The sequence below is a fragment of the Penicillium odoratum genome (genome assembly GCF_028828045.1).
Source record: "Penicillium odoratum strain IBT 22623 chromosome Unknown utg000004l_segment0_segment0, whole genome shotgun sequence".
Taxonomy (NCBI): Eukaryota; Fungi; Ascomycota; class Eurotiomycetes; order Eurotiales; family Aspergillaceae; genus Penicillium; species Penicillium odoratum.
In genome coordinates, this window is record NW_026643146.1 from 1,831,764 (window position 1) to 1,854,520 (window position 22,757).

At 48.7% G+C, this 22,757-nt stretch overlaps 9 protein-coding genes across 9 annotated transcripts; 3 read left to right on the forward strand and 6 right to left on the reverse strand.

Moving 5' to 3' along the window:
• Positions 1-170: 170 nt before the first annotated feature.
• On the reverse strand, positions 171-2,399 carry N7520_004957 (uncharacterized protein; the record flags this gene model as incomplete). The annotated part of the gene is made up of 10 exons (XM_057138891.1): positions 171-221; positions 286-554; positions 614-769; positions 837-996; positions 1,068-1,532; positions 1,586-1,708; positions 1,768-1,777; positions 1,830-2,062; positions 2,127-2,189; positions 2,238-2,399. 10 exons carry the CDS (start codon positions 2,397-2,399, stop codon positions 171-173), a joined length of 1,692 nt encoding a protein of 563 aa, XP_056997098.1.
• Positions 2,400-3,445: 1,046 nt separating this feature from the next.
• On the reverse strand, positions 3,446-3,784 carry N7520_004958 (uncharacterized protein; the record flags this gene model as incomplete). The annotated part of the gene is made up of 1 exon (XM_057138892.1): positions 3,446-3,784. One exon carries the CDS (start codon positions 3,782-3,784, stop codon positions 3,446-3,448), a length of 339 nt encoding a protein of 112 aa, XP_056997099.1.
• A 30-nt stretch (positions 3,785-3,814) lies between these two features.
• Positions 3,815-10,735, reverse strand: N7520_004959 (uncharacterized protein; the record flags this gene model as incomplete). Its single annotated transcript, XM_057138893.1, has 6 exons — positions 3,815-4,318; positions 4,372-4,518; positions 4,571-4,738; positions 4,804-6,432; positions 6,534-10,134; positions 10,191-10,735. 6 exons carry the CDS (start codon positions 10,733-10,735, stop codon positions 3,815-3,817), a joined length of 6,594 nt encoding a protein of 2,197 aa, XP_056997100.1.
• A 479-nt stretch (positions 10,736-11,214) lies between these two features.
• N7520_004960 (uncharacterized protein) lies at positions 11,215-12,324 on the forward strand (the record flags this gene model as incomplete). The annotated part of the gene is made up of 1 exon (XM_057138894.1): positions 11,215-12,324. The coding sequence occupies one exon, from the start codon at positions 11,215-11,217 to the stop codon at positions 12,322-12,324; it is 1,110 nt and encodes a 369-aa protein (XP_056997101.1).
• A 930-nt stretch (positions 12,325-13,254) lies between these two features.
• On the forward strand, positions 13,255-15,250 carry N7520_004961 (dimethylaniline monooxygenase; the record flags this gene model as incomplete). Its single annotated transcript, XM_057138895.1, has 4 exons — positions 13,255-13,303; positions 13,362-14,235; positions 14,294-14,951; positions 15,005-15,250. 4 exons carry the CDS (start codon positions 13,255-13,257, stop codon positions 15,248-15,250), a joined length of 1,827 nt encoding a protein of 608 aa, XP_056997102.1.
• Positions 15,251-15,607: 357 nt separating this feature from the next.
• On the reverse strand, positions 15,608-16,424 carry N7520_004962 (short chain type dehydrogenase; the record flags this gene model as incomplete). Its single annotated transcript, XM_057138896.1, has 3 exons — positions 15,608-15,782; positions 15,837-16,119; positions 16,184-16,424. 3 exons carry the CDS (start codon positions 16,422-16,424, stop codon positions 15,608-15,610), a joined length of 699 nt encoding a protein of 232 aa, XP_056997103.1.
• Positions 16,425-16,677: 253 nt separating this feature from the next.
• On the reverse strand, positions 16,678-17,385 carry N7520_004963 (DUF3237 domain-containing protein; the record flags this gene model as incomplete). The annotated part of the gene is made up of 4 exons (XM_057138897.1): positions 16,678-16,835; positions 16,893-17,011; positions 17,071-17,207; positions 17,269-17,385. 4 exons carry the CDS (start codon positions 17,383-17,385, stop codon positions 16,678-16,680), a joined length of 531 nt encoding a protein of 176 aa, XP_056997104.1.
• A 358-nt stretch (positions 17,386-17,743) lies between these two features.
• N7520_004964 (FAD-dependent oxidoreductase) lies at positions 17,744-19,292 on the forward strand (the record flags this gene model as incomplete). Its single annotated transcript, XM_057138898.1, has 2 exons — positions 17,744-18,042; positions 18,095-19,292. The coding sequence occupies 2 exons, from the start codon at positions 17,744-17,746 to the stop codon at positions 19,290-19,292; spliced, it is 1,497 nt and encodes a 498-aa protein (XP_056997105.1).
• Positions 19,293-19,489: 197 nt separating this feature from the next.
• Positions 19,490-21,300, reverse strand: N7520_004965 (fungal specific transcription factor domain-containing protein; the record flags this gene model as incomplete). The annotated part of the gene is made up of 4 exons (XM_057138899.1): positions 19,490-19,828; positions 19,904-20,398; positions 20,485-20,992; positions 21,068-21,300. 4 exons carry the CDS (start codon positions 21,298-21,300, stop codon positions 19,490-19,492), a joined length of 1,575 nt encoding a protein of 524 aa, XP_056997106.1.
• Between the last annotated feature and the right edge of the window lie 1,457 nt (positions 21,301-22,757).

Consider the following 22,757-nt stretch of genomic DNA (forward strand, 5'->3'; position numbering starts at 1 on the left):
GAAAACTAGGTGTACCAATGAAATGAACCTATCCATAACCAATTTCAGACCCGCTTTAACCCCGCATCTGACTCTAGGGCTTAACTATCACAATTTAAGTATGCCCTAAAATCTGAAGGACAGGGGTTTGGCTGTGAACTCGTTGATCATTGCCCACTAAAGCGACACAGTTATGCTGCGATTGCTGTACCCTTAGCACCCTTGGTGAAAAGCTTGTCTTTCTGTAGAAAGAGTGCAAGTCAGTATTAATACCATGAAATTTTGCTCGGAATTTGCAGAACATACCCCTAGGAAAAGAGACAAGACCACACAAATGCCACCAGCAACAGCGAGCAAAATCCACACTGATCGCATAGCAATGACAATAGCATCTATCACGGCGGCCGATTGGGCGCTTGTTAAGCTAGCACTGAGGGAGGAGCTGGTTCCAGCAATAAATTCACGGACATCGACATCGCTAGCATTAGGCAGGAGCTTGTGAATCTTCTCGATGACCAGATTTTGGTAGGAAGTGCCCATGATCGCCAAGAAAAACAGAATGCCCAAGAATTGCGCTAATAAGAACGTCAGTATGCGTCTTCCGCTGCAAGGCTGAAAATCGCCATGCGCTTACAGATACTCATCAAGCCGACGACATTGGTCAGCTCGGTCATTGGAACCAATTGCTGGGATACACTGTAGCTGGCCTGGCAGTAGGAGCCGACGCCGATTCCCATCAACACGGTATATCCGTAAATAGTAGAGTTCGAGGTATTCGCATTAACAGTGCCTGATACATATTAGTTTCATCAGCGCTGCGCCCCGCATTCAGATGTTTCATATGTTTCAGAACATACACATCAATGCTGAGCTGATTACTACCAGCGCGCCACCACCAAAGTACCAGGGCATGTAGTATCCAAACCGGACCATAAGAGCAGCGTTAATCAAACAACCAGCGACCAGCATGAAAACATAGGGTAGAAGCCGCACAGCGGCTTCAAGGGCTTTGTCGGCCTAAAGAATTGTAATTAATATCGACGTTCATGAAGAGTATCAGGGGAAGTAATTGGTAGAAAGACGCATACCTTCGCAAACTCAAAGAACAAAGGGATATAGTAAATAGCACCTTGGAGCACACCTGATGACAAAAACATTTGGACAGATAAATTGAGCATCAGAGGGCTCTTCAGCAAATGGCTGGGAAAGAGAACCTGTTCTTTCTTCACAAGCGGGTGGAAATACTGCACCAGAATAAATCCGACGCAGATGACCGCCGTCATGACCCAAAGTACGATTTCCTTGGCAGAATTCCAAGCATAAACGGCACCTCCGAAGTTGATGGCCATAACGAAACATGCGATGAATCCATTCAGGAAAATGATGGACACCCAGTCCACTTGCTTGTGCTTCTGAAGCAAAGTTGCTGTTGGCTGTGCGTCGATATTAGGGAGCAGGAAAAAGTAAATAGGGGCAAATAGGGCGGCAATTAGGAGGTTAATATAGAAGGTCCACCGCCATCCTGCTGAGCTGTCTGCGAATGCACCGCCGACCTATATAGCAAGTTAGATTATACCGTGTATGGATGATATCGAAGGAATCATACAATTGGTCCGAGGACAGTGCCAATACCCCAGACAAAGCCGACGAGCCCGATATAATGCGGACCTTCCCGAGGACTAGTTGTCATCGCGAGGTATGTAATGCAACCGAGATACATACCCGATCCCTACTTTCGTTAGTCTTTCAAAAAAAAAAAAAAGTCCTAATAATTCAGTGGAGACCTACCCCAATTCCACTAGTCATTTTATTAGCAATTACAAATGAAAAGGAAGAGGAACCAGACGTACGCAATCACTCGTCCAATGATCAAGGCCGTCATATTCGGTGCCGCGCCACAGATAGCACTTCCCACCTCAAAGAGGGCAACTGTGAGGATATATGTCCATTTCAGGTTGAAGACTCCGAATGACTTGCCCCAAGGAAGAATGTTCATGGCTCCAAGTGCATAGCCAGAGCTCAACCAGGGAAGCAAATCTGCCTGGCCAAACCGACTGATCATCGCAGGGGAAATATCCGCAACCTGAATACCACAGATTCCATAAGTAATTGGGATCAAGGAGGCTAAAATTGCGGTGGAATCTTACTGCAGTCGTATCCAATCCGAACAGAAAAACGGACGAGAAAATCGCCAACACAGCTAGAAACCACTGCAATCGTTAGAAATTGCTGAAAGCCGCGCGTCGAAAAATTCTCACTTTGACACCATGAATTGACCTGTACTTGTTTCGCTCATCTTCAACCTGCACAGTATCTTTTGAACTGTCTGGCGTGGAGGCCCCAGAGCTCAAGTGCCCATGGGAGTCATCAAAAACGTTGGTCGCGTCCAAAGACGGTCCTTTTTCGCTAGTTTCGGCCATTTTGATGGGCGATACTGGAATTTGAGACGAATGACTGGAAAAACTAATATGAGGATAGAAAGTTAACAGTTCTTAATACCATTCCTTAAGTATTAGGGGCGTTCTACTCCGGTTCTTTCGTGCCGGCGAATTTGGCCGACAGCCCGGCGAGCGGCGCCGGTATCTCGTCGTTGACAATAGTTTGCGGGATTTTGCTATCAAAAAAGAAAACTAAAAATAAGGGGGTATCAGGGGTTCAACTTAGTTTTTCAAGGGATGTCTCCCGTTTGTTTTGTGAAGAATTGTAATTCATAGGAGCCAATTTGACCGAGTGCCACTGGAGCTTCCTGGACTTTCTACTTGGTTTGGATCCAACTCTGGAATACTTTCTGGAAGACTAGAAAATTCAAAATAATATTTAAAGCGATCAGAAGATGAATTTAAGGTAGCCACAAACCCTTGTAGATATCGTAGTAGGACTGATATATATATTAAGTGGTGATGAACATAGTGCACATCCAGCGAGGGATGCTATTCAAGGACTCATTTGGCCCACCTAATTTCATCATCGGGCAATCCATCGTCCAGAAAGTTTGATTTTGATAAACAACGACCGTTTCCAAAATCACGATAAATAATTCCATATCTTCGACTGGGCGGAACAGGTATATAGTTATAGTATGTAGTCGTGAATGAGAGAGCACAAGTATGTATGATAAGGCATTTAATAGAGTCTGAAGTATGGGATGTAAACAGTGGTGACCAACAACATTGAATAAGTGACATGTAAGTGGGAACTTGAAAAGGGAAAGAAGGTAAAGTGTCATCTTATAGTACGAGCCTTTATATCTTTCCTCATTTAGTAAAATGTTCAAATTTAGGAACATTGCGGTTAATAGAGGGCAATGTAATTTGTATTAATCTATAACTAGGTACAAGCTTCAGGCAAAAATAGTTCAAATTCAAGAAGTAAAAGTATGGCGAGAGCATATTGACTTGTCTGTATCGATCGTAACAGCCAAAACAATCGACAAACAGGTGGAAACTAATAACAGCGAGCTGTAACCTCAAGAGGACACAGAAAGCAAGCCCAGATTGGTAGCAATGGCCGTAGCTAAAGTTTTGATGCTCATTTTGGGTGCCAAAAGCTCCTGGAATGCAATATCCAGGGTGTATTGCTTGAAAAGCCAATTGCGCAGCTCTGCTCCAATCATGCTATCAATGCCGTAGCTTGCAATTGAGTTGCCATCATACTCAAAGTTTTCCAATGAAATAAGCAGCATTCCAGCGAGCTTCTTCATCACATGTTGTCCGACTGCTTGTAGCATGGCCTCAGGTCCTTCTTCCTTGAGAATTTTCAAAATATCTCCGTCACCAGAATCGCCTGATGGGGAATCCTGACCCATAGACTCAATCGTATGACGAATACCTTGGAATCATGCATCATTGTACCAGTAAGCGTCGGCAGACTCAGAAGCCGTGAGAGCGGCCTCCAGGCGGGCAGGCTCCATGCCGAGGATTATCTGAGCATCGCCAAGAATGTGTGGGCCAGCGACTTGGGGGACTGGCTGCGCCATCGAAACCTCAAAGCCGCGCAGCATCTCCCGTTCGTCAATACCGTACATGGCTTTGCGCGTTAGGGAAGCTTCGAGACTTTGATCTTCTGAGACCACACCCACATCAAGGACCATGGGAAGAATAAGAGAGACACCCGGAAGGCCAAGCTGGTTGCGGTGCCACGCGAGGCCATCCAAGTAGCTATTACCAGCACAGTAATTAGCTTGACCGGGATTTCCGAGAAGAGCTGAAATAGAGCTTGTCATGACAAAGAAGTCCAGTGCGTGTCCTTGCAACACCTCGTGCAAGGTGCGAGCGCCAGCCATCTTGGGAACCAAGGCCGCTTTGAACTTGTCATAAGACATGCCGTTGTATATTCCATCCTAAGGTTTGTGTCAAAATACATAATTGATTGTACAGGGATGGGATGCCTTACCTGCAGTACCATCGCGGCATGTACCACTCCACGAAGAGGCCGTTGAGACGTGACTTGATTCACAGCCTCTGTGACGCCCTTCACATCCGCAGCATCGGCGCGGAACACCTGCACCTGAGCCCCCGCTACCCGAAGAGACTCGACCAGCTATTAAATATCAGCAACAAGACGCTAGTGTAGTGATATCATGAAAACGTACTGATTTCGCTTCAGGCTTATCATCACCAGACCGGGACAGAAAAACAAAATCCCGTGCTCCTTGTTCCATCATCCATGTCGTGAGACTTCGGCCTAGGCCACCAAGACAGCCGACCAAAAGGTAGGCCACGTTGGGTAGGAATCCCAGCTTTCTTTCAGCAGGGTGAATCTATTATAATTGTTGATCAGTTTTAATTTTCATCAACTAAAGTTCCAAGCAAGTGGGTAATATACCTGAACTGCAAGATCGTCGTAGTTGAATTGAAGATAATTGAGTCCAGTAGACCATTTTACAACGTTAGCAATGCTTTCAACAGGCGACGTGATCTTGTGCCGCATGGCACCATTGAACGGGATGTCAATTTGTTCTTCCAGCAAGTGGAGAGCACTTTTGACCAGAGAACCCAAGATTGGACCTTCATTCTTGTAAAGGGTCTCAATACTTGTAGACTGGAAAGAGGCACCGCGCTGGAAAGGAACCACATCAGGGGCTTCGCCCACAACAGCACCGTTGAAAACAAATCGGCCCATCGCTGGGACGGACCGCCATGCGTCCCGACTAAGGGTGTCCCATTCGTGGCTGACAATAGAGACAGGAGTGGTTTGCTTAGAGGAAGCTTGCAAAACTCCACGCAATTCGTCCATGTCAGTAACATTGAGTTGGATTTCGGCACCAAATCCTGGCGCCGAGGAAATCAGTTGCCGTTGCTCCTCATTAGCGCAGAAAATGGTTAGTTGAAATCCGAAAGCTCTCTGCAGTCGGATGGCCGCTTGAATGAACGAGTAAGGCGCCGGAAGAAGGATCAGATGGTCTGCCTTGCCAACGACCCGGGCAGCTCCCATAATAGAATTGATAGCGGAAACAACGCCGGGAATGACAGTAACTGCATTTGCAGCACCGAGGTTGGAACTCCTTTCATGGTAAATACCAGCCGCCATCGACGTGGTCCTCACAAGTGTGCTGAGTGGGCCGGAGGTATATGCGACAGCGGTCGATCCAATCAGGGAGTTATCCACCCCAGCTCCAACCCGGATAACAGTACCTGCAACCAATCGCGGCTCAACTGACACTGTTCTCAAATCAGTTTCGAAGAACTGCGCCTGCTGAACCTGAATCTCAATCTCATTCGCGACAACATCGACGGGCGCAGCTTCATGGAAGATAAATTCTCCGGCCACCGGCTCAGCAACGAGTGATTGAGTTTGAGGGAGGGGCGTGTGCTGAATCTTTTCATCCCCTTGACCTGACCAGGTGCCGTTCAGGTGGACATTAGGTGTCACTCGTGGGATGTGAAGGATGCCCTTGTGAAGCCAGAACTCGGTCTCCTCTCGCGAATCCTTCGTCGGAATTTGGTCTAGCAGGCTAGCAAGAGTCTTAGCAATCATTCCTTGATCTTCATTCCTATCCACATCAAGAAGAATGATTCTGGCCTTGGCTTGCTCAGATCGAATGGCGCGAAGGAAGCCTTGAGAAGATGTTCCCTCAATGCACTGGCCTTCATTGACGCCAGAGGTCAACCAAATAGTTGGAACTCCAGACTGAACAATCTGCTTCAGGGAATCCCAGGTCTGTTCCGTCAAAGTTGACAGCAGTTTGCCATTCATATCGTGGATGAGGAATACTTCGTTCGGCTGAGGGATCAATTCAGTGACCTCCGACAGGGGCCATTGTTGCACCTTTACCCCTGCCTTTGAGTCCAATCGCTGCCCTAACGAGATAGCCAGATGCTGTTCGCTATCATCTCGATAGAAGGTGATCACCCCGGACGTGTGTGACGAAGTGCCATTGGAAAACTCGGGGTTCTCTTCCAGTTTATGCGAGAAGACCACAGACACTGTAGTGAGCGGGAAAAGCAGCTGGGGCTTTGAGAATCCAGTAATTGTGAGCTGCTCAACAAATTCCGGGGGGAAGAAGGAGACACCAATGCCAGCAAGCTGCCTTGTCCTGCCAACAAGCGGCTCACACCAGTTAATAGCTGGGCATTATCGACACCGCTTTCTAGTCCCGCAAGGACAAGATCTGCGGGGGCGAGTTTGAGAATGCTCCACTCTTCAGATGGGTCCACCGTCACCTTGGAGATATGACGCAGAGATTGTCCTACCGTAAGATTGTCCAGATATTCATTTGAATGATCGAGTATGGTCACAGTAGTGGATAAGTTGATCCGCGACAACACTGCCTCGATGACTTCGTCTCTAGGCCGACCCAGGACAATGAGATGAGCTAGAGAGTCGCGATGTTCCATGAGCTCAACCACTGCAGCCACTGAATCGGCATCCGACTGCACGGAGGGGTAGGCGGCTACCGCTTGAGAAGTATCAAGTGTGGAGATGTCAGGCCTCCAAACAGTCTGCATATAAGGAGCGCGCTCCACAGCCTCGTCCACCTGCGGAACTGCGGCCTCATAGGAGACACAGCGAAGCTTATGAATATCAAGAACTAGCTGACCCGAAGGGGTAAATAACTTCGTGTTGGTGTCAAAGTAGCGACCGCGAACCTGGTCAGTCCATGCCACAGCCTGGCCAATATGTCCGATGTCCTTTTCGTCAGGGAACCAGAGCGACAACTCCTCGATCTCAATCGGTACAACACCATGGTGCATCTCCTGATGCAAGCCCTTGTTGATAGAGATGATAATGAGCTGCAGGCAACCATCAATGGTAGATGGGTGTAAAACATATCGAGATTCGCCAGTGATCAATCCGCTCTCTGTGTTGATTTGCACTTGTGCGGCGGCATGGTGATCGCGGCCGTTGCTTCGAATGTTGCTTACTGGCTGGAAGCTTGGGCCATATTCAAAGCCGACGCGGTGGAATGCATCGTACCAGCGTTTTCCCGGCACCTGATGGGGGAGTTCTGATGCTGACGTTTGGACAGGGTGCTGATGCTGTCTTGGAGTAGCCTCAGAGCTATTTATCGCCGCAACTCGGCCTTCACAGTGCATCGTCCATGCGCCATCACGAATGGATTCAACAGCAAATTCATACCATCCGCTTGTGGAGGCATCCATACCCTTGTATTTCGTGATTGCTGAGAGGCGGACTTGAATTTCAGCCCCGTCATCATTGTCCGGGACCACCAGGGCAACTTTGATCGCCACATCACGGAAGGTAATGCCGGTTATGGAGACATCTTTGTTTTCGCACACCTGGCGCAGAGCTTCAGCTGCTACAGAGAGATAGCCAGCGGCGGGGAAAATATCGGCATTGCCCAATTTATGGTCCACCAGCCACGGAATGTCGCGGTGCCGAAGGACATTGCGCCACACGCACGAGCTATCTGATAGACCTGCAACACGACTACCAAGTAGGTCGTGACGCGCATGTGTCATCTTGCGGATCTCTTGACTTGGACGAGGCTCGGCCCAGAAGGTTTTATCGTAGTTCCATTTGTAGGGAGGTAGATCCACTAGTGTGCGGGGGCGGCGAACCTTCAGACTAGCATCCATTGCATTGACACGGCGAAGGTCAAGGGGATAGTCTTGAACCCACAGGAACCCAGCTGTTTGAAGAAGTTGGACAGCACTATCTTTTCCACGAATCAAGGTAGGCAGATAGTTGAACCGTGCCATTTCCTTCACGGCCTTGTTAATCTGCTTAAATGGTCCACCCAGGGCAGCATGAGGACCAATCTCAATCATGGTAATGCTCTCATTCTCTTTCAAGACACCTGGGATGGCGGTAACGGCCGTGTTGAAGCGTACACGCTCTCGAAGGTTGGTACTCCAGTAGGATTCGGGGACATCGTTCGCGGTGAATTCTTGGCCAGTGACTGACGAGACCCAGGCCACCCGGGGTAGGACTGGCTTTGCATCCACTCCCTTCACGGCCTCTGCAAGTAACGTATCATAGACACGTGAAACGGGGTCCATCTGAGGGGAATGATAGGCCTTGCCAGTCTTCAGCTCTCGTGCGAAAACCCCAGCTGCATCCATTTTGGATTTGACTGCCTGGATAGCTCCCATCGAGCCACTGAGGGTTACGCTGGCAGGGCTGTTCTCACACGCGATGACAATCCCATCTTCAAGGTATGGGAGTGCCTCTTTTGCTCCGAGACCGACGGCCAGCATGCCACCAGGAGAAGCATGCTGGGCCACAGTCAATCCGCGCAGATAGGCGGCGATGATGGCGACCGAAGCAGAGATACGACCGGCAGCATATGCGGCGGCAATCTCACCCGATGAATGGCCTACGGTGACTTTGGGTGTGATATTCCATCCAGCAAAAAGGTCCACTATGGCAATCTGCACAGCAGTGCATACTGGCTGGGAGAATTCTGCCTCGGACACACGGCTAGTCTCAACGGGGGCCAGCAAAGCATCCTCAAGCGTCCAACTAGGGGTAGGCTGCAGGATCTGCAGGACTTTATCCAGGCGTCTAATCGTTTCTCGGAACGAAGGGAAAGCTCGCATCGCGTCAACTCCCATACCCGCCCACTGAGCACCCTGCCCCGTGAACAGAAAACCAACACTGGGTGTGACCTTTGGAGAAACTCCATAGTTGAACTGTGTGACATCAAATGCATCAGCCAGGTTGGCCTCGGAAGCGACCGTGAAAGCGCGTTGGGTGAACTTGGTACGATGATGAAGCAGCGTGTAAGCGACGTCTGCCAGATAGTAGCGATCAGCGACATGGCCGTGTGCCACGATGTTCCGTGTTAGGGTCACTTTTTCGTGAGCTGAAAATCCTAGCAGGAAAGGGCGAGAAGCCGAGTGGTCATATGAAGCCTCAAGCTTTGTTTTACCATGCTGCTGGTAGTTGGGGAAAAGTGAGTCAATGCTCTCCACAATGACATGGCCGTTGGTGCCACCATAGCCAAAGGAAGATACACTAGCACGGCGCTCAGAGAATTCTGCTGGCCATGGAATGGTGTTGGCGTTGACTTTGATATTCCACTCATTCTCCTTGATTGCTGGGTTGAGGATCTTGAGCCCACAAACGCCCGGAATGACGGCAGCCTCTGTCATCATAGCAGCCTTCATCACGGCAAATATACCGCTGGCAGCCTCACTATGGCCAATGTTTGCCTTAATGGCTCCAATAAGTAGCGGCTTCTCCAGACTGCGAGTGTCATTCATGGCCATCGAGACAGCATGACTTTCAATGGGATCACCGACTGGAGTACCTGTTCCGTGGCATTCGAAATACGCGGTGCGGTCGGGATTCAGACGCGCCTTTTCATAAGCAGAGCGCACGACACGCTCTTGACCACGTTTGCTTGGGTGGGTGATTCCCATTCCAGGGACCTTGCCGTTTGTGTTTACAGCGGAGGAGCGAATCACGCCTCGAATAACATCACCGTCGCGAATGGCGTCCGACAGTCGCTTCAAGTAGAGAGCACCAGCACCTTCCGCACGACCATAACCATCGGCCGAGGCGTCAAAAGTGTGGCATGTCGAAGTTGGTGACAAGATTCCCAGCTTTGCGGTGTTCATGTGCTGGTCGACTGTCATAATCAAGTTCACTCCTCCCACAACAGCGGCATTGCAGTCTCGTCCACGTAGTGCATGGCAAGCATTGTGAATGGCATAGATGGATGAAGAACACGCGGTATTGATTGTGAAGCTGGTAAGAAGGGTCAGACTTCCATTTGCCTAGTAAGGAGGCAATAGCAGACTTACCTTGGTCCCTGTAGATTGAAAACATTTCCAATCCGAGCACTGATGAGGCCCGTATCCACACCGGTGGCAGCATAGTTGTGGCGAAAGTCCGGCTCGCGAGTCGACATCTGCTGATAATCACTGGTGAAACTGCCAACAAATACAGCAGTGTTGCTGCCTGAAACTTGATCCAATGTCAAACCAGCGGACTCGAAGCACTCATAGACGACTTCGAGAATCTTGCGCTGTTGAGGGTCCAACCACATGGCCTCAATAGGCGTCATATTAAAGAAGCTGGGATCGAAACTTTCAATCGGCTTGTCCAAGAAGTAACCTCCTGGAACATTGAAGCTGCCTGGGCGCTCAAGGTTTGGGTGCAGGTAGGCGTCAATGTTGAATCGCGATGCTGGGACTCGTGGGGTTTGGACTGATCCTTTCTGAACGAGTAGGTCCCATAGGGATGATGAACTGTCAACGCCTCCAGGCAGGCGGCATGACATGCCTACCACTGCGATGGGCTCAAGCGGACAATCCTCTCCTACACGATCTTCGTTGAAGTGAGGCATTTTGATGGAGTTAGAATAGGGCGGTTTAGGGGTGTTTCAAATCCAAGTTGAATTGATGATTATTAGAATAGATCCAACTTGAAGCTTGAAGTCATCTTCTTATGCACGTCATGATTTTCTCTTTGAGACGATGTAAAGTTATTCTTTATGCTTGTAACCTACTAGCGGCCTGAGTTCCGGTATAGCAGATTGCGAGGTATGGAGGCTCGGCCCGGAGACCTTCCTGATCCTCCCGGGTAACCCGCCACGTCAAAGATAGCACGCATTTCTGTCTGATAATTTCGGCGATCACGGCGAGGTTCTGGCGGAATAATACCTATTTCCATACTCCTCTTCAGTAGACCTGCATAATTCTTGGCATTTTACTCATTATGCTCCCTCGCCGCAACTTCGATCACACAGATCAGTTTCAACCTTACCTTCTTCAACATTTTCACTTGCCACTGCTTCCGTAAAACAACGATCTCGTTACCGTACCAATGTTGACGGCTGAGAGTTACTTCATCTCCCTATCAATCGTGGCAACGCTGCTGCTTTGGGGGGTCAGTCTATGGAACGGCACTGTCCTGGAATTAATCCTGACAGTCTGGCGCGGGCATTTCGAAGACGGGACCCCCTTTCATGCCAGCTATACCGGAATTTTCCCTCTAGATTTCCCCATCGGCCTGCTAGTTGCTTTCTTCTACTACGGGACAAATGGTTCCCACCCCGGGTACCAACTTTTCCTCATAGACGCCTATTCAACATTGCAGTCGGCATTTGTCTGGTTATATATCGAAAGTTACCGACCATCTGCAAAGCCTTCTGCCATCTCACGTCCCATCCTCTGGGGCCTATTATGGCAGGCTGTCGGGGCCGCAATATCCTTGCCTCTATTCTATTACCATCACCTCAAGTGGATTTCCGGCGTTGGAGCTCATAAAGTGGAGGCTCCGAATTCCACTTCGGCCAACGCCTTGTCATTGAGCTTCCTCTTGGGTGCAGTTGCTCCAGCAGTGATCGGAATGCTCCCTACTTGGGGCCCTCGGGATCCTATTCTCCATCAAAAAATCTTGGCCGCTTGGCAGCCAGATCCGGTCTGGGTCTCAATCTTCCAATTCGTCTTCGTGCAAATCTTAAGCCAGACAAGATCTCGAAACTCCGATACACACCCCAAGCGCCGTCGCGGCGTGTACTGGGTATACGGCCTTGCCGCTCTCTCGTCAACGGTTGGCCATCTTTATACCTCGATCGCGCTTTTTCGCTCCTCCGCTCTAGAATTGACCTGGAGCCGAATATATATCCCAAATTTGTTCCACGGACCACCAGATGCTGTTGCATTGCTAGCAAAGGGTCCTTGGCTGTTTCTGCAGTATGATTTAATTATAATCGCTCTGTCTAGCTTGTCATGGGCATATGTGGTTGCATGTCGCACATCGCAAAGTCGATCGCCAGTCAAATTTTTCCTGCCCTTGCTTCTTATCATTGGCCAAGTAGTTGTCGGAGCAGGAGCAACTGTATCACTTGTACTGCTTTGGCGGGAAATTGTGATGGAACGCGCGGAGGATTCCGCGAAGAGCGACCGCTTGCGCACTAGGAATATCAAATGAGGCGCTCAGACTGTCCACGTCGTGTTCGCTACATAAACAATCACCGCAGGCACAGCTCTTAGAATGGACACAAGTGAGGACAAAGAAGGATTGAAACCTATATCAAACCTACACTATTTCATATAGCCGGTAGACCGACTTTCATGGGAATTAGTTATACCTCGAATGACATCAATGACTTCTTGTAAGACACAGAATGTCCCCAGCCTGTCTCATATCTCTTTCAATGTTTTTCTTCATCATGTGAAAACTTTCAAGAATTTAAATCGAGCGGGGATGCTAGTGCCATGAATCTTGGCTAAGACGGATCCAGCGACACAGCTAGTGTCTCCTTTATCTGAACAACAATATATTGTGATACGTTGAATATTGAATACTTCAAAACTATTAATTACGTGCGAGATGTTGTTTGAAATATGCCAGGTGGTTTGTCATAATGAAGAGAAGATAAATACAGTCAAAACCAATGTCTTACTAATTTCCCGTTTGTACTGGGCATATCAAGTTGCGTGACCTATCAGTCAACAGAGAATGCATCAATCAAAACCCCTCCGAGGATGATTTTTCAACTGGCTGTACCATTTAGGATGCACAGTTCATTCAGTACTGCATGAAACCAAATGTTCTAGAATCATCTAACAGCTAATACTCGGTCCGGGACTGCGGAGTGATGCGCCACACACTTCGGGCTGACGCCGAATAGCCCGCCGCCCACGGCATTGCCGCCGTCAGGGAAGAGAATACCGGAGTAGGATCACCACCAAATCCACAAGTCCCTTAGGGCTCTATTACAATCAAATGAGCCTGCTTCAGCCCTCTTTTTTTCTCATGATGTATCAACTGCTGCTATTACGACGGTCGCTCCAAAGATCATAACTGCTTTCTTTGGCGCTTTTTGGTGCCTCTCAAAGTGCCTCCAAACCCGTCTAAATGGGGTCCAAATCTATTGAAAAAGTCGATGTGGCCATCATCGGCGCAGGTAATACCCTCTACCGAATCAAATGAAATATGATTTCTGATATATTCGATGAAAACAGGATGGTATGGCCTCGTTGCAGCACGCACATACCTGCGCTTGTGCCCGAATGTCAATTTACTGGTAATTGACTCCGACTCGACGGTTGGTGGTGTATGGAGTGAAGACAGGTTGTATCCCAACCTCGTCGCCCAGGTGAACCTTGGATTATTCAATTACACCGATACGCCAATGCCCAGTGTAGGCGTTACCGGCGAGAGACAAGTGACCGGGCGTATGATCCATGATTATCTCCAGCAATATGCCGAAGACCATAACCTTCTCCCACACATCCGTTTCAACACGTTCGTTACTCAAGTTGATCGGACCTCCTCATCGGGCGGATGGCGGTTGACACTCCGCGACTCTTCGAAGATTATCGAAACCGCCAAGCTGTTGGTCGCGCCCGGAGTCACTTCGATTCCGAATATGCCTGATATTCCTGGGATTGAGCAGGATACCTCAAAAGTGCCAGTGATCCATTCGATGGACCTCGGCAAGTCGTTCTCTGAGTTGCAGGGCCCTGAAATCAAAAAGGTCATCGTGGTTGGTGCTGCCAAGTCTGCTTACGATGCGGTGTATCTCCTGCTCACCATGGGGAAAGAAGTCACTTGGGTCATTCGAGGAGATGGAGCAGGGCCCTTGGCCATCCTGCCCTCTACACTACTTGGAATATGGACCAGTATTGGTGTGGCATCGACAAGACTAATGACCGGGTTGAGTCCCTCCATTCTCAACACGGAAGGATACCTTTACTGGATATTTCAGAAGTATCCCATCGGACGCTGGCTGACTGAGCGGTTCTGGGACACTGTTGCGATGCTGAGTGACCTCCATGCTGGATATCACAAAGGAGGTCATGTCGCTGGTCTGCGCCCTGAGATTGAAAACAAGAGGTAAGCAAGCAATTTTCCCCCTTCAAATCAAGTACACAAGGTGCTAATCTCTTACCAGTATATTCTGGGCAAACTCCGGATTAGGGGTTGTTACTCTTCCAGACTTTTGGTCAACCATCCACAAGGGTAAAGTACGCGTGGTGCGAGAGAGCCTGAAAAACATCGATGGCAATGCTCTAGTCCTGCAGTCAAATGAGAGAGTGCCCACAGATTACATCGTGATGTGTACTGGCTGGGGCGATCACTTTGCATTATTCGACGCAGAGACAAAACAAGAAATCGGGCTTCCTGTCCACCCCGTGCCGAAGAATCAGAAACTCGATCAAGGCCCCGACCGCTGGGCGCAGGCTGATGAAGATGCCGATGCAGCGGTCAATCTCAAGCTGCCGTTCCTTGCACACGCGCCCGCGGTACGGAACCCAGGTAACCTCCAGCGACCTCAGAAGAAATGGCGTCTCTACCGACGCACTGTCCCTCTTGAGTTGGCTGAGAAGGGGGATCGCTCGCTCGTAATCCTAGGCCAGATTCATACTGTGCAGACCCCGCTAGTGGCCGAAATGCAATCTTTCTGGGCTATTTTGTATCTTCTTGGTCGGGTTACTCTCCCAGATAGCGACACCATGGTTCGAGAGATTGCCGAGTGGAACGCTTGGACTAGGAAGCGGTACCTGAGCCAGGGACAGAAGTTTCCTTACTCCCTTTACGACTTTTTGCCGGTATGTTAGTCTTCCAGTCTGTGATTCATTGACAGTATGCTAATAGCTTCAAGTATGTCGATACGCTATGCAAGGACTTGGGGATCAACTCTCGGCGAAAGTCGAACCCTGTAGCGGAGATCTTCTCCCCGTACCGCCCCGAAGACTTCAATGGTTTCATCGACGAGTATTTTGCCAATCAAATGAATAGTTCGGTCTCTCAACCCGCAGTTTCGACTCGACTTTCGTCTACATTGGGAATTTTCGGGTTCAGTCTCGCCTTTATCATGATTCTCTCTACTATTGCCATCATGGTGTGACACCAGCATCTAAACCTTTAGGACTTGCTTATACTAGGATGGATAGACAATGCAAGACATATGTGTTTGTTAGGAGTTTTCAGGAGAAGCCGCACTTGACGCCTTTTACTCGGAACTTTTTGTTTTCTATATATGATACGAAGGCTGTCTCCAATGATTGCGAGAGACTTCCACTCATTTTCCACTTCAAACGTTTGGTATGAATTGGCTTTGGTTACTTCATTCAATTTCTTACAGGTTAGTTATCAGTGCTAGGATGGGTTGAAGAGTTTTCAATGTTACGAATGAATGTATGCGATTTGAGATACTAACGTGACTATGTTATCAATTCTCCCTCTCTGTTTACTCAAATGCTTGTCAGGATTTAACCTTAGGAAATTCCTTGTATCCCTGACCAGCAACAAAGGTATCCATCCACGGTCTCTGTTTACGATCCTGGCTAAGCTCCCAGTAGCGCTCTGCATGCGCCACGCCGCTAATAGCGCCACTAGCAAAGTCGCCATTGGCAAGGCGTTCGTCGCCATAGTAGAAGCTTGGTAAACAATTAGCTTGGCTCCGAGTTGAAATCCCGAACATGGATGCTTACGTGTATCCTTTGCCCTGAAAAGAGAGGGTAGCATTCTCGATGACGTGGCCAAAAGCAGTCTTACCAAGACCAAGGCTAACGAGCCGAGGCATAGGCATCATGTTAAGGCCGTTGGCAGTGTAAATGAACGACTTTGGTAAATCGGCTGGAAGGGTCTCAAAGCCCTTCACAGCCTCTTGTGCGGCGAGGTAGGCTGACGTGAAGTTCACGGCCAGATCGTAGTTGAGCTGACCAAGACTAAGCGTTAAAGGATTCTGCGGCTGCGCCGGGAACACATGGTACGCTGTAAGATAGATTGGTTAGCTCTTGACCGGTTGGAACTAATTTGACGGATTCCGCGTATTTACCGTTGTGGATCACCACGTTTGGAGACCCTCCATACTTCTTCTTGACTTGAGCAAACCACTCGGGGATTTTCTCCGGGTTAGACAAATCGCCCTGGATGTAGAAGTAGGAAGGATCGAAAGAGGTCGAGGTTCCGCGGCTGACGAGAGCGACTTGGTATCCTTGTTCTGCAAAGTGCTTCGCAGTTGCAGTGGCAACATTAGGCCCTGCGCCAAGAATAAACAAGATTTTGTTGATGGTCATTGTATTGGTAGTCTAAGATGCAGGTACGAGTATGAATAACGAGGAATAAGCGACACCGATCAAAAAACACGGGGAGAATATTTTTCTATTTATGAGTTCCGATGGCCTAGGCCCAAGACAAGATACCGGAGTAGTTTCATAGTTTCTTACATTCTCCCGGGGAACGGGCCGGCGGGGACATTGTCTGCTGCGGCGAATTTCGCCGCACCGGCCGTAGCCCGAATCACAATCCGCTGCTAATGTGAACCAATCACTAATCAAATCCAGTGGCAGGGACCACGCGTGAGATTCGAGATTCCACCGTAATAACGCGCGTTTCCTCATCTACCAGCATACGTCCATTGCCCACCAGGGTCATGTTCTGCAGCTCCTCAAGGGCTGGATCACCACTATGGAATTGATGGGATCCCGCTGTTCGCTCGCATGAGTAATCACCACATCGCAGGAGCTGTTATGGTGGAGACTTACTGCTGAACCCGAATGGAACACTGACAGAATCAGGCTCCATGTTGAAAATCTTCATCACTGCCTCATTCAATTCGATGATGCCTTCGTATCCGAAACTGATGTCTTTGCCGTCCTCGGTTCTATATACAGATCAGTGGGAACTCCGGAAGGATTTAGACTGACCAAGTAGTAGACTGACGTGGCAACAGCCTTCATGTTAATGCGCGCATGTTTCTTGTCAGGGTCGAATTCAAGCCAGTCGGCACCAAAGACGACTTTGGCGGAAAAATGGGGTTCAAAACCAGGCACAGTCTCGATAGTCCCAGAGGGGGTTTCCTATTCAAGTCTACGTTAGTCCAATGTAGAAATTCCGCAGCAAAGATCAATCAATTCATACAAAATGGATTAAAGTCGAGCCACTCTGACGAGGTCCAACAAGATGTGCGGCCCCGGCATTCACCTTCCATACAATGGCAGGTTGCAGGGTTGCAAAATTGATCGTAGGAACAGACATGGTCAGAAGAAATCAGTGGAGAGATTGCGTTTGTGGAATAGAACCAATAATTTCGTCTTAAAAAGTTCTCGAAGTTCTTATGGTCGTTTAAATCTTCTCCACAAACCCCATTGTGAAGTGTCTCCGGGACATAATCCATCAAAAATGTGAGAAGTAAAGAGTCCGGCCCGGACGCCGGGAACATACGACCCGAAGCTTCGAAGGCCCGGGGATTCATGGCGCAACCTTCGTTAGTCTCACGGCCTCGATTCCGTGCAGTGGTTGTGGGATGTAAACAAATAGTGAAGAATTTCTGTCTTCAAGTTTATTTGAGCCTTAGAGCAACTTCCACTACTCATCTCAGATTCATGTTCTAGCCATGACTTCTCCAAAAAGACCATTCCGTGTCATCGTGGTAGGTGGCGGCGTGGGAGGCCTGACAGCAGCTCACACCCTCCTCCGGGCCAATATCGACTATGTGGTCCTGGAGAAAGGTGTGATTGCTCCACAAAAAGGGGCGAGTATTGGTATTTATCCACAGGGGTCTCGTGTTCTAGACCAAATTGGATGCTTGCAGTCCGTTGAAAATGAATGTTACCCGTTGGGAAAATCTATCAATATTCTGCCTGATGGTAAGATCATGGCGAACAGTGACTTCTTTGCTCACTGCCGGAACTAGTAAGAACTCAATCCCATGCATACCCAATCACTTTACTAATTCTATTATCAGTCATGGATACCCCATTCCGGTGCTGGAACGTCGGCGATTTCTCGAGATCCTCTACGAAAGGCTGCCCGACAAATCCAAGGTGCGCACCAAGGCGGGTGTGGTAGACATCATCGATCGTGTGGATGGGGTCAAGGTTGTCCTAGAAGACGGCAGTGTTGAAGAAGGTGATCTCGTTATTGGCTGTGATGGCGTCCACAGTGCTGTACGCAGTCTGATGTGGCGCAATGCCAATGCAACAATTCCAGGCTTCATCACGACGGCTGAAAAGAAATGTGAGTGGTCCTGCTCGTCCAAAACCAGATTCACCTTGCTGACCTTCATCCCCTCAGCCCTCTTCTGCGACTGGACTGCCCTCGTGGGTCTTAGCCCAACTCTGCCCGGCATGAGCAATTGCGACATGACCTGCACGCATTATCCCGCTCGCTCCTTTCTCGTCATTGGCCAGAAGGTATACACCTTTTGGTTCGTGTTTTTCAAGAATCCTCAGCGCCTTCATTGGCCGAGCAGTCCCCGCTGGAGCGATGCTGATGCCGAAAGACGGGCGCTTGAATGTGCCGACTGCCCCATCTCCAGCACACAGGTCTTTGGCGAGCTTTGGAAGACACGCCTCCGGGGAGAGCTGGTCAATGTCGAAGAAGGTCTCTTTGACCATATGTATTTCGGGCGTGTCGTTCTCGCTGGCGATGCTGTCCACAAGATGACCCCCAATGTCGGGTTGGGTGGTAACTCAGCTATGGAGAGCATTGTGCTTCTGTCCAACCAGCTCAAGCGGGCCATCGAGATCCACCCTGGTGGTCATCCGGATGCGAAGATAGTTGAGCAGATGCTGTCAGAGTATCAAAGTTTGACTAAGGAGCGCATGCGCAAAATCATCGACTTTTCTAATCTTGCTTCGCGCATCCAGGCTTGGGATACTCCTTTCCACAAACTTTTGTCACGTGTGGTCCCCTATCTTCCTGATACTACATTCGCCAAGCAAGCTGCTCAGTTGATCAAGGCATCGCGCAAGTTGGAATTTGTGAAGTTGCCCAAACGTTCTGTCACTGGAACTATGCCTTGGGACGATGAGGTAAAGCTGGCTATGCATGAGAGAAAGGCAGCCAAGGGAGAAAGTACTATTTCTTTCATTTATACTCCAATCGTTGGTTTATGTTTGGCTCTCTCATTCTTCTTCATCTCGAGTATGTTGTCAGCATAGGAGGCTTATGAGGGCAATGGTAGCTAGTAGTAGGAGTCGCTCGTTCTAGAAGTTGGATTTCATTCGATATAAATATAACCAGTGATTCAAAGAGATCGTCGTAATTTCTTTGCCTTGTATATCTAAAGTTATGCTCTAAGATGACAGGTTCCATAGATTGGTATTATTAATGGTCTTGACCAAAAGCGAAATTCCTTTCACCCCTGAACGATGTCTGGCGCAGGTATCATGTTCTCCACTCGACCAATGAGTCGAAGATCTGTGAAAGGCTTGCCTCCCAAGATCTCGAGATTAATCTGCTGCATGAACAATCTGGCGATCGGGTTATGCACGGTAAGGATTGACAACGTCCCCAGAAGTCGCTGAGTAAAGTCCAGAAATCTGTGCTGGGAGGTACCCAGCCCCGGGTTCGCAGGTAGCACTTTGTCTTGCAAGGGGTCTAGATCAGTTGGATTTGGGGAGATACCGGAGCGTTGAAAGTCTCGCACAAATACCTGGGCAGCAACATAGAGCGCCCACGGGATATAGGGGCTGATCTACATTCCAACAAAGATGGTCAGGCAAGTTGGCGGAGATATTGATTCATTCGTGGGGAAAGTGAAGGAACTTACTTTGCCGCGGTCCATTCGACAGACTGCAACGGTGGTCTCGGTGATCCTGATAGCCGAGTCCAAACATTTGGTCTCGTGATCGATGAACACATGCACGGATGAAGTTTTGCATTTTGCAATCTGTAAATTGGCAGCAAAGTGCAGAGTGATGTTAGTGGCCTGCAGGTTTAAAAACATGCATAACCGATCCGAATCTCTGCCATCTATCAGAATGGGCCGATCCATCCCAAATGTATCGAACACATGAGCTAATGCCTCGCAAAGTTGGTAGTGTTGTAGCCAGAAATCTCCTTGTCCAAGGGCGGAATTGAGTCTTGCAGATGAGTTGCCCAGATGATCAAAGGCAAACCCTTGGACAGCGAAACTGACGATAAGCCCGTGTGTAGTAGATAATGATTTTGGGGAAGAGGATTGATAAAGAACTCCCGATAGTGTGAGTTGGGATGACGACACAACTTGGTCAAGAGGCAATGAAGTCGGCAAGAAAGTTGTGATCTGATATGGCGAAATCATCAGTTTCAGCAAATGGGGCCATTTATTTACATCAAAAAGCGATGAAAGTTGAATTTGATGGAGGTTACCTGGTTATGGTCGATCAGTGCGTGTGCATTCCAGCCAGCTGTGATGCTAGCAAAGCAACTCAAATTGAACACAGTCCAGAACGTCCGTCTCTGCTCCTCCAATTCACTTTCCGTGGCATTAGGCGCTAGATTGGAATCTTGTTGTTGATCTATGTGGTTTAGTCCAAATATCTTGGTCATTAGCACTGCGCGATTCAGGCTCGCCCTGGCGCTCCCAAAACGAACATGCTGTAACTCATAAAACGAAATGAGAACGCAAGCCTGCAGGGCCACAATATTTCTAAGCCGATTCGACGCCTTGATCTGCTCGAAGAATTTGCAAGCCAGCTTGTAGAAGTCTTCCTTGTATTGCATGTATGTGGCTGAAACAGACGCTCCTTGAGCCAAGACCGCATATTTCAAGCTATTGACCTCTGGAGTTTCCGGGACTTCTCGTAGTCTTGCATGAAAGACATCAGGGTCAATCATGAAGCAGCCGGAGTGCGCTTTGGTAAAATAACTCTGGTATCTGTGTGCCCAGTCGCGTCATCAGTTGCTATAGCGCTTGGTCTAGATTGGATCTCCACTGCGCGGTGAAACATACATGTTCTGTAATGCTGATTCTGATGAAACAATTTCGACGGTTTTGGGCTTGGTAATCTTGTTCGAATCATACCAGGACATGATTGGCGCCGGAAATATACCCGCAGAAATCGGCGGCGAAGCCACCTCCAAGTCGTCCAGTATCTGTTGATAGTCAAGATTCATTGCCTCGGGCATCGTGAAGATATTGTCATCTAAAGTCAGCCCGGCAGTCCCCAGATCCCGAGGTAACATGTCGTCCGATGAAAAAAAAACGGGCTCTGTCGCACCATCATGCTCAAACCCCGGGGTTATCGGTTCATACTGAGGGGCAAGGTTGCTTTCAAAGACACCTGCATTTAGTTGACGCGTTAGCGGGGCCTAGGCAGGAATTGCAGAAGTCGAACTCAGGGTCTATAGTACCCACTCAATCGTTGAGTTAGATCTTTCAGCAGGCCTAAAATTTCCTGCTGGTCTTGCACCTCGGGGCGAACGTAGCTGCAGGGACTGTTTCGGGTGTTACACTGGCTGCAACAGGGTTGGTTTCCATCGCAGCGGATCTTCCGTTGGCGACAGGAGTTGCAGGCCACATGCCTAGCCTGTGGAGGCATGATCGTTCAGGAGGATAAAACAGAGTTAAGAACAAGAAAAAGAAAGACACAATTTCTATGTCAGAATATGCTAGACCTGGGCGACCTGGATGAATAGCCGCTGTCACTTTGCACCTACTCGTCACTTCATAAGGCGCAGCACAGACTGGGACAAGCAGAATCGATACACATACCGACATGGCTCCCTGTGGCCCCCAACCCTCACCACCCGAAGCTGCATGTCTATCTCGTGAGATTTCTAGGTCAGGATAACATCATTCACCACGGATTTGACGGAATCCAGGAGCTCGTAACCTCAATAGGCCATGCAGCGGCGGGGAAGGGCATTGTGCCTCCAGCCATGCATTATTCTGCTTGTCAGCACCCATAGTCCGCGGAACACGACGAAGGATTCAATCTTGCACCATGAGAAAATTTCATCAGAATGAGGGATTTAACCTCACGGCTGCAGCTCCTTTCATGAACTTGGGCCGTGCTGCATAAAAAGAAACCACTGATTTGAATTTTCGAGCCCACAGTCTCTGGTACAGCCCAGATAGTGGCATTCAGTAAAGCGCGCGAGCCGACTATTGTTGGTATCCACGCAAGAATCTGCAGATCAAAAGTACAACTTAGCTTTTTTTATCCCGAGGGCTTGTTTCACTCGCCTTTGACAGGTCTCCACCCTCACTAGTAGCGTTACAATGCATTTGAACCCCCGTCGATAATTGGGGGAGCCGATCGCTTACCCGACTCTACTCCTTATCATTCAATTTAATTCTGCTCCTGAATATTAAATTTAAACTCAATTTCTGAACAATAAAAATTAGAGAAAAATTGGAAAAATAAAAAAATAAAAGGAACACACTGTCGATAGATCTTCACCAAAATTCATGACAGTAATTTCTCAACTGAGAGTCCTGAGAGCTAGAGATGATTCAATTTTAATAAGCTGGACCTCACGAATATGAGACACAATGAGTTACCTAAGTTGATGAGGAAGAGTGCTGAAGTGTACAAGTGGCCGGGGTAGACTGGGGCGGTCGAATCAATCGAGTAGTGTGACAAAGTCGCCATGTCGTAGCAAAGAGGCAGTACATTCCCTGATCATGACCAGCAGAA